General features: G+C 52.9%; 1 protein-coding gene across 1 annotated transcript in view; it reads right to left on the bottom strand.

Annotated features, from left to right (window-relative positions):
- Positions 1–715, bottom strand: part of LOC142906574 (dynein axonemal heavy chain 2-like) — a 47,465-nt gene extending 46,750 nt beyond the window's left edge. The window contains exon 1 of the mRNA XM_076054705.1: positions 523–715. Coding sequence (XP_075910820.1) covers positions 523–582 — 60 coding nt within the window. The 5' untranslated portion in view covers positions 583–715. The remainder of the gene's footprint in view (positions 1–522) is intronic.
- Positions 716–15,742: the final 15,027 nt, after the last annotated feature.

Below are 15,742 nucleotides of genomic sequence, written 5' to 3'. Positions count from 1 at the left end.
CCACTCACGCACCCACCCACTCATTCACCCAGCCACTCGCTCATCCATCCGCCCACTCATCCACCCACCCACTCGCTTATCCACCAACGCATTTGTCCACTCACTCACCCATCCACTCATTCACCCACTCACTCGCTCATCAAACCACTCACTTGCCCACTCACCCACCCACTCATTCACCCACCCACTCGCTCATCCCTCCGCCCACTGATCCACCCACCCACTCACTCATCCACCAACTCACTTGTCCACTCACTCACCCACCCACCCACTCAACCACCCACCCACTCCATCATTCACCCAGGCGACTGGGTCAGGTAGTGACTGGGTGAGTGAGTGGGTGACAGGGTGAGTGAGTGGGTGACGGGGTGAGTGAGCGGGTGACTGTTCCAGCGAGCGGGTGACTGTTCCAGCGAGCGGGTGACTCTCCCAGCGAGCGGGTGACCGCGCCAGCGAGCGGGTGACTGTTCCAGCGAGCGGGTGACCGCGCCAGCGAGCGGGTGACGGGACGAGCGAGCGCACCTTGGCATCCCGTGCCAGCTTGATCATCTGCCTGTGGTGGCTGTGCGCCGTCGCCTCCATGGTGACGCAGTCGAGGGAGGCGAAGTGGCCCAGCTTCCAGCTGCTCCAGCAGAGCTCCCACTCGCGTGCCAACTCCCACACCGACTCCAGCAGCTCCAGGTCCTGGGCAAAGCGGATCGATCGATTGATCGATCAAAAAAAACTGTCGCCCGATCGATGATATAGAAATATTTTTCAACCAGGTAATGCCCCAAACATTGAGCTGCTAGGTGAGCTCTTTTTTTTTCATGAGGGAGCCTGGTCAACGCAAACGAGAGCTCACACGCAGTGGCGACATCATCATCATCATCATCGCCGCCGCCATGTGGGAATTCATAACAGACTCATAGAGAGCCGGAGACCCATACTCATAGAGACCCACAGGTATTCAGAGACTCATATAAAACCACAGAGACCCACAGAGACCCATACTCATAGAGACCCACAGGTATTCAGAGACTCATATAAAACCACAGAGACCCACAGAGACCCACAGAGACCCATACTCATAGAGACCCACAGGTATTCAGAGACTCATATAAAACCACAGAGACCCACAGAGACCCATACTCATAGAGACCCACAGGTATTCAGAGACTCATATAAAACCACAGAGACCCACAGAGACCCACAGAGACCCATACTCATAGAGACCCACAGGTATCCAGAGACTCATATAAAACCACAGAGACCCATAGAGACTCACAGAGACCCATACTCATAGAGACCCACAGGTATTCAGAGACTCATATAAAACCACAGAGACCCACAGAGACCCATACTCATAGAGACCCACAGGTATCCAGAGACTCATATAAAACCACAGAGACCCATAGAGACCCACAGAGACCCATACTCATAGAGACCCACAGGTATCTAGAGACTCATATAAAACCACAGAGACCCACAGAGACCCACAGAGACCCATACTCATAGAGACCCACAGGTATCTAGAGACTCATATAAAACCACAGAGACCCACAGAGACCCACAGAGACCCATACTCATAGAGACCCACAGGTATCCAGAAACTCATATAGAACTACAGAGACCCACAGAGACCCACAGAGACCCATACTCATAGAGACCCACAGGTATACAGAGACTCATATAAAACCACAGAGACCCACAGAGACCCATACTCATAGAGACCCACAGAGATCCAGACACTCATATAGAACTACAGAGACCCACAGGAAACTACAGAGACCCATACTCATCCAGGCCCACAGAGACCCACAGAGACTCATACTCATAGAGACCCACAGAGACCCACAGAGACCAAAAAAGAACCATATAAACCGTCAGAAATCTACAGAGACCCTTAGAGACCCACACTCATCCACACCCGCAGAGACCCATCGAGACCCATACTTATCCACACCCACAGAGACCCACAGAGACCAATCGTGGCCCATACTCACAGAGACCCAGAGATCCAGAGACCCGTGAAGAACGATAGGGACCCACCGAGACCCACAGAGAACCCATAGGGACCCACACTAAAACTGAGCTATTTAATTTGACCAGGTATAGCCCCACTCTGCGGCTACGTAGCTATGCTGTGAGAAGCGTGCCTGGTAAACACAAACGATAGCTCACACAAAGTGAAGGCGTCATCATCATTGTCACGTGGACGTTCGTAGCAGTAACCAAAGACTCTGAACAACGCGCGGCGTAGATTTTAAACGTGGAGGGGGAAAAACCGGAGGACCCGGAGAAAAATCTACGGGGAGAGAGAAACACGCGCAGACTCCAAATATACAGCAGCAGCAGCAGGCATCGTCAGGGTTGGGATGGAACCCACGACCTCCTGTGCACCAGGCGAGGTAGTCAACATCTCCTAGCCACCGTGATGATGATGAAGATGATGAGAGACGCAGACTCCAAATATACAGCAGGTATCGTTAGGGTCGGGATCGAACCCACGACCTCCTGTACACCAGGCGAGGGAGTTAATATCTCCGACTACAGTACTTCAATTAACAGATTCTGTTTTATTATTGCGCATTATGCGGACGTGGTTCAGGAGCTATGTAGTTTAGGAAATATATCGTTTAGGATATATGTGGATTAGGAGATATATGGTTCAAGAGCGCTGTGGTTTAGTAGCTCTGTGGTTCAGTAGCTGTGAGGTTCAGAAGCTCTGTGGTTTAGTAGTTCTGTGGTTCAGTAGCTGTGGGGTTCAGTAGCTGTGTGGTTCAGTAGCTGTGTGGTTCAGTAGCTGTATGGTTCAGTAGCTGTGTGGTTCAGGAGCTCTGTGGTTTAGTAGCTGTGGGGTTCAGGAGCTGTTTGGTTCAGGAGCTGTGTGGTTCAGTAGCTGTGTGGTTCAGTAGCTGTGTGGTTCAGTAGCTGTATGGTTCAGTAGCTGTGTGGTTCAGTAGCTCTGTGGTTCAGTAGCTGTGGGGTTCAGGAGCTGTTTGGTTCAGGAGCTGTGTGGTTCAGTAGCTGTGTGGTTCAGAAGCTCTGTGGTTCAGGAGCTCTGTGGTTCAGTAGCTGTGTGGTTCAGTAGCTGTTTGGTTCAGTAGCTGTGTGGTTCAGGAGCTCTGTGGTTCAGTAGGTGTGTGGTTCAGTAGCTGTGTGGTTCAGGAGCTCTGTGGTTCAGTAGCTGTGTGGTTCAGGAGCTGTGTGGTTCAGGAGCTGTGTGGTTCAGTAGCTGTGTGGTTCAGTAGCTGTGTGGTTCAGTAGCTGTGTGGTTCAGTAGCTGTGTGGTTCAGTAGCTGTGTGGTTCAGTAGCTGTGTGGTTTAGTAGCTGTGTGGTTCAGTAGCACTGTGGTTCAGTAGCTCTGTGGTTCAGGAGCTGTGTGGTTCAGTAGCTCTGTGGTTTAGTAGCTGTGTGGTTCAGGAGCTGTTTGGTTCAGTAGCTGTGTGGTTCAGTAGCTGTGTGGTTCAGTAGCTGTGTGGTTCAGGAGCTCTGTGGTTCAGTAGCTGTGTGGTTCAGCAGCTGTGTGGTTCAGTAGCTGTGTGGTTCAGTAGCTGTGTGGTTCAGTAGCTGTGTGGTTCAGGAGCTGTGTGGTTCAATAGCTGTGGTTCAGTAGCTCTGTGATTCAGTAGCTCTGTGGTTCAGTAGCTGTGTGGTTCAGGAGCTGTGTGGTTCAGTAGCTCTGTGATTCAGTAGCTCTGTGGTTCAGTAGCTGTGTGGTTCAGGAGCTGTGTGGTTCAGGGGCTGTGTGGTTCAGGAGCTGTGTAGTTCAGTAGCTGTGTGGTTCAGGAGCTCTGTGGTTCAGGAGCTCTATGGTTCAGGAGCTCTGTGGTTCAGGAGCTCTATGGTTCAGGAGCTCTGTGGTTTAGGAGCTCTATGGTTCAGGGGCTCTATGGTTCAGGAGCTCTGTGGTTCAGGAGCTCTATGGTTGAGGAGCTCTGTGGTTTAGGAGCTCTATGGTTCAGGGGCTCTATGGTTCAGGGGCTCTATGGTTCAGGAGCTCTATGGTTCAGGGGCTCTATGGTTCAGGAGCTCTGTGGTTCAGGGGCTCTGTGGTTCAGGATATCTATGGATGAGGAGCTCTGGCACTTATCCAAATAGTCTGTCAAGGCTATAACCGGGGGGGGGGTTCTTTGTCTTGGTTTTTGTTGAAGTGAGAAGGTGGGGGGGAGGGAGGGGTGGGAGGGTGGGTTAGTGGTGGTGGGGGGGTAGATGCCTGTGTATAAAGCGAGCGAGAGAGAGGGGAGATGGAGAGGAGAGAGAGTAGAGAGAGGAGAGAGAGGGGAGAGAGGAGAGAGAGAGAGAAGAGAGAGTAGAGAGAGGAGAGAGAGAAGAGAGAGTAGAGAGAGAGAGTAGAGAGAGGAGAGAGAGAAGAGAGTGGATGGCTGTGAATGAACGTTGACAGATGCGAGACCACCCCCTATGACAGGCGCGAGCCCCATTGTGGCTCTGCAGTTGCGCCCAGGGGTTCTGTGAGACGTGGGGAGGAGGTTGGGGTTGGTGGTGGTGGTGGTGGAGGGGGTAGTGGTGGTGGGTAGTGGGGGTGGTGGTGGTAGTGGGGGTGGTGGTAGTGGGGGTAGTGGGGGTGGTGGTGGGGGTTGGTGGTGGTGGTGGTGGCGGTAGTGGGGGTGGTTGGTGGTGGTGGTGGTTGGTGGTGGTAGTGGGGGTGGTGGTGAGGGTTGGTGGTGGTGGTAGTGGGGGTGGTTGGTGGTGGTGGGGGTTGGTGGTGGTTTTGTAGTGGAGGTGGTGGTGGTTGGTGGTGGTAGTGGGGGGTTGGTGGTGGTGGGGGGTTGGTGGTGGTGGTGGTAGTGGGGGTGGTTGGTGGTTGGTGGTGGTTTTGTAGTGGAGGTGGTGGTGGTGGTGGGGGTTGATGGTGGTGGTGGGGGTTGGTGGTGGTGGTGGGGGTTGGTGGTGGTGGGGGGTTGGTGGTGGTGGTGGTAGTGGGGGTGGTTGGTGGTGGTTTTGTAGTGGAGGTGGTGGTGGTGGGGGTTGGTGGTGGTGGGGGGTTGCTGGTGGTGGTGGGGGTTGGTGGTGGTAGGGGGTTGGTGGTGGTGGTGGGGGTAGTCCCTTAGGCAGGGGGCCCCCTATCGATAGATGTGAGGTACCCGGAGGGGCTGCACGATCGTGTGCGTGCGTGTGGCACAGCACTTGGCCCCCAACAGCCTGTTGAGGCTATACGGGGGATCTTTGCCTTTCTCTCTTTGGCTTTGTGTCTGTGTGTGTGTCTGTGTGTGTGTCTGTGTGTGTGTCTGTGTGTGTCTTCTGTGTGTGTGTCTGTGTGTCCGTCTTTGTATGTATACTGTGTCCGTCTGTGTGTGTCTGTCCGTAGGGAGTGGTGGTGCAGCGGTTAGCGCTGCGCTGCGCTATGAGCCCGGCTACCCGAGTTCGATTCCCGCTCACGGCCAACACCGGTGGCTATTACCCGAACCGGTCCTGGGCCTCGCCAAGATCGACTCAGCCTCAAATGAGTTACCTGGTGTAGTGGTGTGTAAACATTGCCACGGAGACACACAGAGATACAGAGATCCTGAACCACAGAGCTCCTGAACCACACAGATACTGAACCACACAGCTCCTGAACCACACAGCTACTAAACCACACAGCTACTGAACCACAGAGCTACTGAACCACACAGCTACTAAACCACACAGCTACTGAACCACAGAGCTACTGAACCACAGAGCTACTGAACCACACAGCTCCTGAACCACACAGCTCCTGAACCACACAGCTACTGAGCCCCACAGCTCCTGAACCACACAGCTACTGAACCACACAGCTACTGAACCACACAGCTACTGAACCACAGAGCTACTGAACCACACAGCTACTGAACCACACAGCTACTGAACCACACAGCTACTGAACCACACAGCTATTGAACCACAGAGCTACTGAACCACAGAGCTCCTGAACCACACAGCTACTGAACCACACAGCTACTGAACCACACAGCTCCTGAACCACACAGCTACTGAACCACAGAGCTACTGAACCACACAGCTACTGAACCACACAGCTACTGAACCACACAGCTACTGAACCACACAGCTACTGAACCACAGAGCTGCTGAACCACAGAGCTACTGAACCACACAGCTACTGAACCACACAGCTACTGAACCATTCCATAGAACTCCTCCACCACCACTCACCCACCCACCCCATACCCCACCCACCCACCCACTCCACACCCCACTCACCCACCCACCCCACACCACACTCACCCACCCAACACGCCACTCACCCACCCACCCCACTCACCCACCCACCCAACACGCCACTCACCCACCCACCCCACACGCCACTCACCCACCCACCCCACACCCCACTCACCCACCCACCACACACCCCACCCACCCACCCCACACCACACCCCACCCACCCACCCCACACCCCACTCACCCACCCCACACGCCACTCACCCACCCACCCAACACGCCACTCACCCACCCACCCCACACCCCACTCACCCACCCAACACGCCACTCACCCACCCACCCCCGGGACACCATTCTTTGGGTGGTTGCTGAATGCCACTATTATTTTCTGAGGCCCGCCTTGTAACTGCGTTTGGTTTGATCGTACACTTGACCCTCTGACCCCATATCCCTGCCTGTGTGTGTGTGGGTGTGTGTTGGTGTGTGTGTGTGAGTGTGTTGATGTGTGTGTTGATGTGTGTGTGTGTGTTGATGTGTGTGTGTGTGAGTGTGTGTGTGTTGAGGTGTGTGTGTGAGTGTGTGTTGATGTGTGTGTGTGTGAGTGTGTTGGGTGTGAGTGTGTGTGTTGATGTGTCTTTGTGTGTGGGTGTGAGTGTGTTGGTGTGTGTGTGAGTGTGTGTGTTGGTCTGTGTGTAGTGTGTGTGTGTGTTGGTGTGTGTGTGTTGATGTGTGTGTGTGTTGATGTGTGTGTTGATGTGTGTGGGAGTGTGTGTGCTGATGTGTGTGTGTATGTGTTGATGTGTGTGTGTGAGTGTGTGTTGATGTGTGTGTGAGTGTATGTTGGTGTGCGTGTGAGTGTGTGTGTTGATGTGTGTGTAGTGTGTGTGTTGATGTGAGTGTGTGTTGATGTGTGTGAGTGTGTGTTGATGTGTGTGTAGTGTGTGTGTGTTGGTGTGTGTGTGAGTGTGTGTGTTGATGTGTGTTTGGGTGTGTGTGTTCGTGTGTTTGTGTTGATGTGTGAGTGTGTGTTGATGTGTGTGTGTAGTATTTGCGTGTTGGTGTGTGAGTGTGTGTGTAGTGTGTGAGTGTGTGTGTGTTGATGTGTGAGTGTGTGTTGATGTGTGTGTGTAGTATTTGCGTGTTGGTGTGTGTGAGTGTGTGTGTATAGTGTGTGTGGGTGTGTGTTGGTGTGTGTGTTGGTGTGTGTGTGTAGTATTTGCGTGTTGGTGTGTGTGAGTGTGTGTGTATAGTGTGTGTGAGTGTGTGTGGGTGTGTGTTGGTGTGTGTGTGTTGGTGTGTGTGTGTAGTGTGTCTGTTGGTGTGTTGATGTGTATGCGTGAGTGTGTGTTGATGTGTGTGAGTGTGTGTGTATAGTGTGTGTGAGTGTGTGTGAGTGTGTGTGTCGTGTGTGTGTGATGGTGTCAGTGTGTGTGTATAGTGTGTGGGTGTGTGTGAGTGTGTGTGTGAGTGTGTGTGTCGTGTGTGTGTGATGGTGTCAGTGTGTGTGTATAGTGTGTGTGAGTGTGTGTGTAGTGTGTGTGTGGGGAGCGGTGGTGCAGCAGTTAGCGCTATGCTGCGCTCGGAACCTGGCCACCCGGGATCGATTCCCGCTCACGGCCAACACCGGTGACGATTATCTGAACCGGTCCCAGGCCTCCCCTAGGTCGACTCAGCCTCAAATGAGTACCTGGTGCGATGTGTAAACATCACCACTAGGGAGACAAAGGCGGCCAGGCGTGGTGCTGGCCATCCACCCCCTCGTGCTCCACAGTTCCGGCCTTCATAGCTGCTGCTGCTACTCGCTACTACTAACAGCACTTGCCCCAACAGCCTGCTACAGGCTACACGGGGGACCTTTATCTTTGTGTGGTCATAGCTGCTGCTGCTACTCGCCACTACTAACAGCACTTGCCCTGAGAGTCTGTTAGAGGCTACACGGGGGATCTTTGTCTTTGTGTGTTCATAGCTGCTGCTGCTACTCGCTACTACTAACAGCACTTGCCCCGACAGCCTGCTACAGGCTACACGGGGGACCTTTATCTTTGTGTGGTCATAGCTGCTGCTGCTGCTGCTACTCGCCACTACTAAAAGCACTTGCCCTGAGAGTCTGTTAGAGGCTACACGGGGGATCTTTGTCTTTGTGTGTTCATAGCTGCTGCTACTATTCGCCACTACTAACAGCACTTGCCCCGACAGCCTGTTAGAGGCTACACGGGGGATCTTTGTCTTTATGTGTTCATAGCTGCTGCTGCTACTCGCTACTACTGACAGCACTTGCCCCAACAGGCTCTTAGAGGCTACACGGGGGATCTTTGTCTTTGTGTGTTCATAGCTGCTGCTGCTACTCGCTACTACTGACAGCACTTGCCCCAACAGGCTCTTAGAGGCTACACGGGGATCTTTGTCTTTGTGTGTTCATAGCCTGTGCTGCTGCTACTCGCTACTACTAACAGCACTTGCCCCGACAGCCTGCTATAGGCTACACGGGGGAACTTTATCTTAGTGTGCTCATAGCTGCTGCTGCTGCTGCTGCTACTCGCCACTACTAAAAGCACTTGCCCTGAGAGTCTGTTAGAGGCTACACAGGGGATCTTTGTCTTTGTGTGTTCATAGCTGCTGCTGCTACTCGCTACTACTGACAGCACTTGCCCCAACAGGCTCTTAGAGGCTACACGGGGGATCTTTGTCTTTGTGTGTTCATAGCTGCTGCTGCTACTCGCTACTACTAACAGCACTTGCCCCGACAGCCTTTTAGAGGCTACATGGGGGATCTTTGTCTTTGTGTGTTCATAGCTACTGCTGCTACTCGCTACTATTAACAGCACTTGCCCCAACAGCCTCTTAGAGGTTACACGGGGGATCTTTGTCTTTGTGTGTTCATAGCCTGTGCTGCTGCTACTCGCTACTACTAAAAGCACTTGCCCTGAGAGTCTGTTAGAGGCTACACGGGGGATTTCAGTCTTTGTGTGTTCATAGCTGCTGCTGCTACTCGCTACTACTAACAACACTTGCCCCGACAGCCTGCTACAGGCTACACGGAGGACCTTTATCTTTGTGTGGTCATAGCTGCTGCTGCTACTCGCCACTACTAAAAGCACTTGCCCTGAGAGTCTGTTAGAGGCTACACGGGGGATTTCTGTCTTTGTGTGTTCATAGCTGCTGCTGCTGCTACTCGCTACTACTAACAGCACTTGCCCCGACAGCCTCTTAGAGGCTACACGGGGGATCTTTGCCTTTGGCCCTTTGGTGTGCCCCAGCGTTCCGCGGCTTACCGAGCGCACGAGAGAAAGCGGAGTGAGAATAAAGGAATTTAAAACTAAAAAGAGATGGGATTATTGAGTTATTTACGCACTCATTCATCCCTTTTCAATTCCGTGTCAACGTCGTCTCGAACTCCCTGCAATGATGATCATTTGGGTCTTTCGGGAAAGCCACATTGATAGAAGAAGAAGAATAGCTCTCCGGCTATAATTTTTTTCACCTGATGACGATTTGCCTGTGTTGCGATCGAAACGTAGAGAGATATGTTTTTTTTAGTAATTATTTTTGTCTTCACACTCTTTGATAGAAGAAGAAGAATAATAATACAAAAAGAGATTTGAAGCTTTCGTGACTGCAAGGATTCACACTCTTTGCTTTTTTTCCGGTAAAGTCACGCGGGCAAAAATGAAGTGAAATAAAACAAATAAATTAAATCACGACGTTTCGGAGGCAACGCGAGCTTCCGTCGTCAGGTGGAACAGTCGCAGCAGAATATCTGTGTCAAGTGGACAGCTCTGTGACAGCCGGGATTATATATACAGGTTAAGGGGGGGGGGGGGGGCAGGAGCCAGAGATGAACGTGGGTGGGTGGGGTGGGGGGCTGAGTTAAGCCGCCTTTTGTTATGCTGCAGGGGGTGGTGAGTACAGCCCCATTTTTCTTTTTGCTAGAAAGCAGTGGAAATGGCCGTACAATTATAGGGCAGTTAAAGTTTGGCTAAATCCAGGACCTACTCAATGATTGAAGCTACTCAAAAATGAAATTGTGATCCTACTAACGGCCTAACGATGAAAACCAACAAGGTCACCACTAGTTCGACTTCCCCTGATCGAGCCATCCAAACTTCCCACCCTTAAAAACCCTCGGCTGCGAGACCTCCCAGATCCTATGGCCTTCCCAAGATCCATAAAGAAGGTGCCCCACTGCCACCCATCGTGTCCACGATCAACTCCCCTACCTACAAACTAGCCCGTTTTTTTTTTATCGGAACACTCTGCTTCCCTTCACTGGCAAGACCACCTCAGCGGTACTTAACTCAACCCAATTGGTTTCTATGGTCAAGGAAATTGTATACTGTCTCCTGACGATATCCTCATCAGCTCTGATGTGGTCTCTCTGTTCACCAAGGTCCCAGTGCCTGACACCGTGACAATAATTGAAGACTTGGTCCAACATGGACTGAACCCTGATGCCCCTGCGCTGGTTAGGCACTGCCTCACCAACACCTACTTTACCTGGAATGGCACCTTCTACAAACAAAATGAGGGTACCCCTATGGGCTCCCCCTTGTCACCAGTGATAGCCAATGTTATCATGGAGAAATTTGAATCAGACGCCATCCAGACATCCACCCGTCACCCTTCCCTATGGAAGAGATATGTGGATGACACTTTCGTCATTTGGCCACATGGCCTCCCAGCATTGAACCATTTCCTAGACCACATTAATTCCAGACACCCATCCATCAAATTCACCATGGCAGTGGAGAAAGATGGCAAGCTGCCATTCTTGGATGTTCTGTTTGAGAGGAGGCCTGATGGCTCTTTGGGACATTCTGTTTACAGGAAGTCCACCCACACAGACTCCTACTTGAAGCCTGATTCCCACCACCACCTGACTCAAAAGAACTCTCTCATCAAAACATTATACCATAGGGCTCATTGCATTTCTGACCAACACCACCTGGCCAGTGAATTAAAACATGTACATCTGGCCCTCAAGATGAACGGATACTCTAACCGTACCATCCGCCAAGCTGTTTCTCCCACCATACAGAAACAACCACCTGATACTCCGATCAAAATCATCACGTTACCATACATAGCAGGCGTTACAAAAAAGATTTCCAAAATTCTAAACAAACACAAGATCCAGGTCCGGTTCAATACAGTACACAAAATCCGTGATCTGATCCCATCCGTACAGGATGTCATTCCTGACTTACAGCACCCCGGTGTTTACAAATTGAGTTGTACCTGCGGTGACCGCTGTATCGGGGAGACGAAGCGACATGTCTCTGACCGAATCCGCGAGCACAAATCAGATTTGAAACACGGCATAACGAATTCTTCGGCCGTGGCTGATCACTGTTACAACACAGCGGGTTCTCATGACATTGTTTTCTCCGATACCAAAGTTCTCTGTAAACCTCCCGGTTATTACCAGAGTTTTATCCATGAAGCCATCCAGATATACAAACACACAGACACAACTTCGGCCGAGAGGACGGTTTCAAATTGAGCAACCATTGGAAAGATGTTACAAATCAAGTCAAACGTTAGCTGCCTGATAATTGTACGGCCATTTCCACTGCTTTCTAGCAAAAAAATGGGGCTGTCCTCGCCACCCCCTGCAGTATAACAAAAGGCGTTTTAACTCAGCCCCCCCACCCACGTTCCTCTCTGGCTCCCCCCCCCCCTTAACCTGTATATATAACCCCGTGTGTCTCAGAGCTGTCCACTTGACACGGATATTCTGCTGCGACTGTTCCACCTGAAGACGGAAACTCGCGTTGCCTCCGAAACGTCGTGATTTAATTCAGTTGTTTTATTTCATTTGATTTTTTTTACCTACGTGACTTTACCGAAAAAAAACAAAGAGTATGAATCCTTGCAGTCACGAAAGCTTCAAATATATTTTTGTATTATTCTTCTTCTTCTTCTTCTATCAAAGAGTGTGAAGACAAAAATAATTACTAAAAAATATATATATCTCTCTACGTTTCGATCGCAACACAGGCAAATCGTCATCAGGTGAAAAAAATATATTATAGCGGGAGAGCTGCTCAGGCAGGAGAAAATAGTCGTAATTTTTAATAATAATAATCATCATATTATTTCCTGCCTCAGCAGTTCTCTCGCTATATTTTATTTTCACCTGATGACGATTGCTTGTGTTGCGATCGAAAGGTCGTGATCTTTTTAAAAATATATATATCTACGTGGCTTTCCCGAAAGACCCAAAGAATATGAATTCCTGCAGTTAAGATCCTTACAATGATGATGATTATTACTGCTGCTGCTGCACACACAGTGAGTAGGAGTCGGAGGGAAATCTGTCGTCTGGGATGGAGCGGGCAGCTCCGAGCTCACGGCTACACGGGAGAGAGCTTACTCGTTCGCCTAGTCACCCGCTTACTCGTTCGCCTAGTCACCCGCTCACTCGCTCGCTCAGTCGTTCGGTCGCTAACTCACTCACCTGCTCGCTCACTCGCCCGCTCGCCCACTCGCTCACTCGCTTGCTCACTCATCCACCCAGTCACCCGCTCACTCCTCCCTCACACACACAGTCACCCAGTCACTCGCCCACTCACTCACCCAATCACCCACTCACTCGCTCACCCGCTCACTCACCCACTCACTCACCCAGTCACCCACTCAATCGCTCACTCACCCACTCAATCACCCCGTCACCCACTCACTCACTCACTCACCCAGTCACCCACTCACTCGCCCACTCACTCGCCCACTCACTCACCCCATCACCCACTCACTCGCCCACTGACTCACCCCGTCACCCACTCACTCGCCCACTCACTCACCCAGTCACCCGCTCACTCACCCACTCACTCACCCAGTCACCCACTCACTCGCCCACTCACTCACCCAGTCACCCACTCACTCGCCCACTCACTCACTCACACACTCACTCATCCCGTCACCCACTCACTCGCCCACTCACTCGCCCACTCACTCGCCCACTCACTCAGTCACCCACTCATTCGCCCACTCACTCACCCAGTCACCCCGTCACCCACTCACTCGCCCACTCACTCACCCAGTCACCTACTCACTCGCCCTGGCTGGCTACCTGACTGACTGGCTTGGCTGGCTTGGCTGGTGGGAGGGAGGGATGGGTGGGATGGGTGGATTTGTGGGATGGGTGGATTTGTGGGATGGGTGGATTTGTGGGATGGGTGGATTTGTGGGATGGGTGGATTTGTGGGATGGGTGGGTAGGCGCTGGTTGGGGGGGGGTTGCAGTAGTGATGGTTATGAGTCGAGGAGGGTGGGGGCTAGTTGGGCCTACAAAGTGAAGCAGCTAGTGACAGCGATCCCTGGACCAGAGTAAGGCGCTGCTGATGATAATATCACGGAGTAGCAAGCAGGCAAATGCCTCTTGTGTTGTGAGTAGCTGTGCGTGCGAATGTGTGTGCTGTGTGTGGGTGGCAGAGACCCATAGGCTCACACAGAGAACCACAGACTCACACAGAGAACCACAGACTCACACACAGAGACCCACAGACTCACTCACAGAGAGGGCCACAGACTTACACAGAGACCCACAGACTCACACAGATACCCACATACTCACATAGAGGCCCACGGACTCACACAGGGACCCATATACTCACATAGAGACCCACAGACTCACACAGAGACCCACAGACTCACACACAGAGACCCACAGACTTACACAGAGACCCACAGACTCACACAGAGACCCACATACTCACATAGAGACCCACAGACTCACACACAGAGACCCACATACTCACATAGAGACCCACAGACTTACACAGAGACCCACAGACTCACACAGAGACCCACATACTCACATAGAGACCCACAGACTCACACAGAGACCTACAGACTCACACAGTGACTCACAGACTCACACAGTGACCCACAGACCCACACAGAGACCCACAAACCCACACAGAGACCCACAGACTCACACACAGAGACCCACAGACTCACACAGAGACCCATAGACTCACACACAGAGACCCACATACTCACATAGAGACCCACAGACTCACACAGAGACCCACAGACACACACAGAGACCCACAGACTCACACAGTAACCCACAGACTCACACAGTGACCCACAAACCCACACAGAGACCCACAGACTCACACACAGAGACCCACAGACTTAAACAGTGACCCACAGACTGAGGCAGAGACCCATAGACTCACACAAAGACCCAAAGACTCACACAGAGTGAGTGTGTGAGTGAGTGATAGCGAGTGTGTGTGTGTGAGTGCCTGCTGCTACTTGCTACCAACAGCACTTGCCCCCGTCTGTAAGAGGCTACACACGGTGGGACCTTTGCCTGTGCCTCTAAGGTGCCTCGTGCACCCGACTGTTGCATTGTGGGGGCGCGCCAATTAACAGGCAGTGAACGCGGTTGCGCTGGATGAGCGGGAAAAAAAGCAACTTCATTTGCACGCGGCCGTGAAACCCACCCACCCCCACCATCACCCCCACCATCGCCCTGCCACCCCCATCACCACCCACTACCCCCACCACCACCATCACCACCAACCAACCACCCACCCACACTCACCATCACCCCCACCATCACCACCACCCCGCCACCCACCACCCCCACCCCCACCACCATCACCCCCACCATCACCATCAACCACCCACCACCCCCACCACTACCATCACCACCATCACCCCCACCATCACCACCAACCACCCACCCACCCCCACCATCACTCACCACCCCCACCACCACTACCATTACCACCATCACCCCCACCATCACCACCACCACCATCACCCCCACCATCACCACCAACCACCCACCCCCACCATCACCCACCACCCCCACCACCACCACCCACCACCCCCACCACCACCACCCCCACCATCACCACCACCGCCACAACCCTCACCACCACCATCACCCCAACCACCACCATCACCCCAACCACCACCATCACCCCAACCACCACCATCACCACCAACCACCCCCACCACCACCCCCCCCCCACCACAACCCCCCACCACAACCCCCCCCCCCCACCACAACCCCCCCCCCGCGAGGTCCGCCTTGCCAAGGCGATGAATCACGCCGGAGGCTTGCCGCGTCGTTACCGTGCGGAAGTTCACACGATTTTAATTGGTGGTGGGGGTGGTTGTGGGGTGGTGGTGGGGTGGTGGTGGCTGTGGTGGTGGTGGGGGTGGTGGGTGATGGTGGTGGGGTGGTGGTGGGGTGGTGGTGGTGGTTGTGGTGGTGGTTGTGGTGGGTGATGGTGCGGGTGGGTGTTTGGTTGGTGGTGATGGTGGGGGTGATGGTGGTGTGGTGGTGTGAATGGTGGTTGTGGTGGGGTGGTGGTGGGGTGGTGGTGGGGTGGTGGCTGTGGTGGTGGTGGTGGGTGATGGTGGTGGTGGTGGTGGGGTGGTGGTGGTGGGGGTGGTGGGTGGTGGTGGGGGTGGGTGGTGGGTGATGGTGGGGGTGGGTGTTTGGTTGGTGGTGATGGTGGTGGTGGGGGTGATGGTGGTGTGGTGGTGTGAATGGTGGTTGTGGTGGTGGTGGGGTGGTGGTGGTGGTGGGGTGGTGGTGGTGGTGGGGTGGTGGTGGTGGTGTGGTGGTGGGGTG

The sequence above is a fragment of the Petromyzon marinus genome, chromosome 67 (assembly GCF_048934315.1).
Source record: "Petromyzon marinus isolate PM22_M1 ecotype Great Lakes invasive population chromosome 67, UKy_Petmar_22M1.pri1.0, whole genome shotgun sequence".
NCBI lineage: Eukaryota > Metazoa > Chordata > Hyperoartia > Petromyzontiformes > Petromyzontidae > Petromyzon > Petromyzon marinus.
The sequence above is the reverse complement of the archived record's forward strand: the minus strand, read 5'-3'. Positions and strand labels throughout refer to the sequence as shown.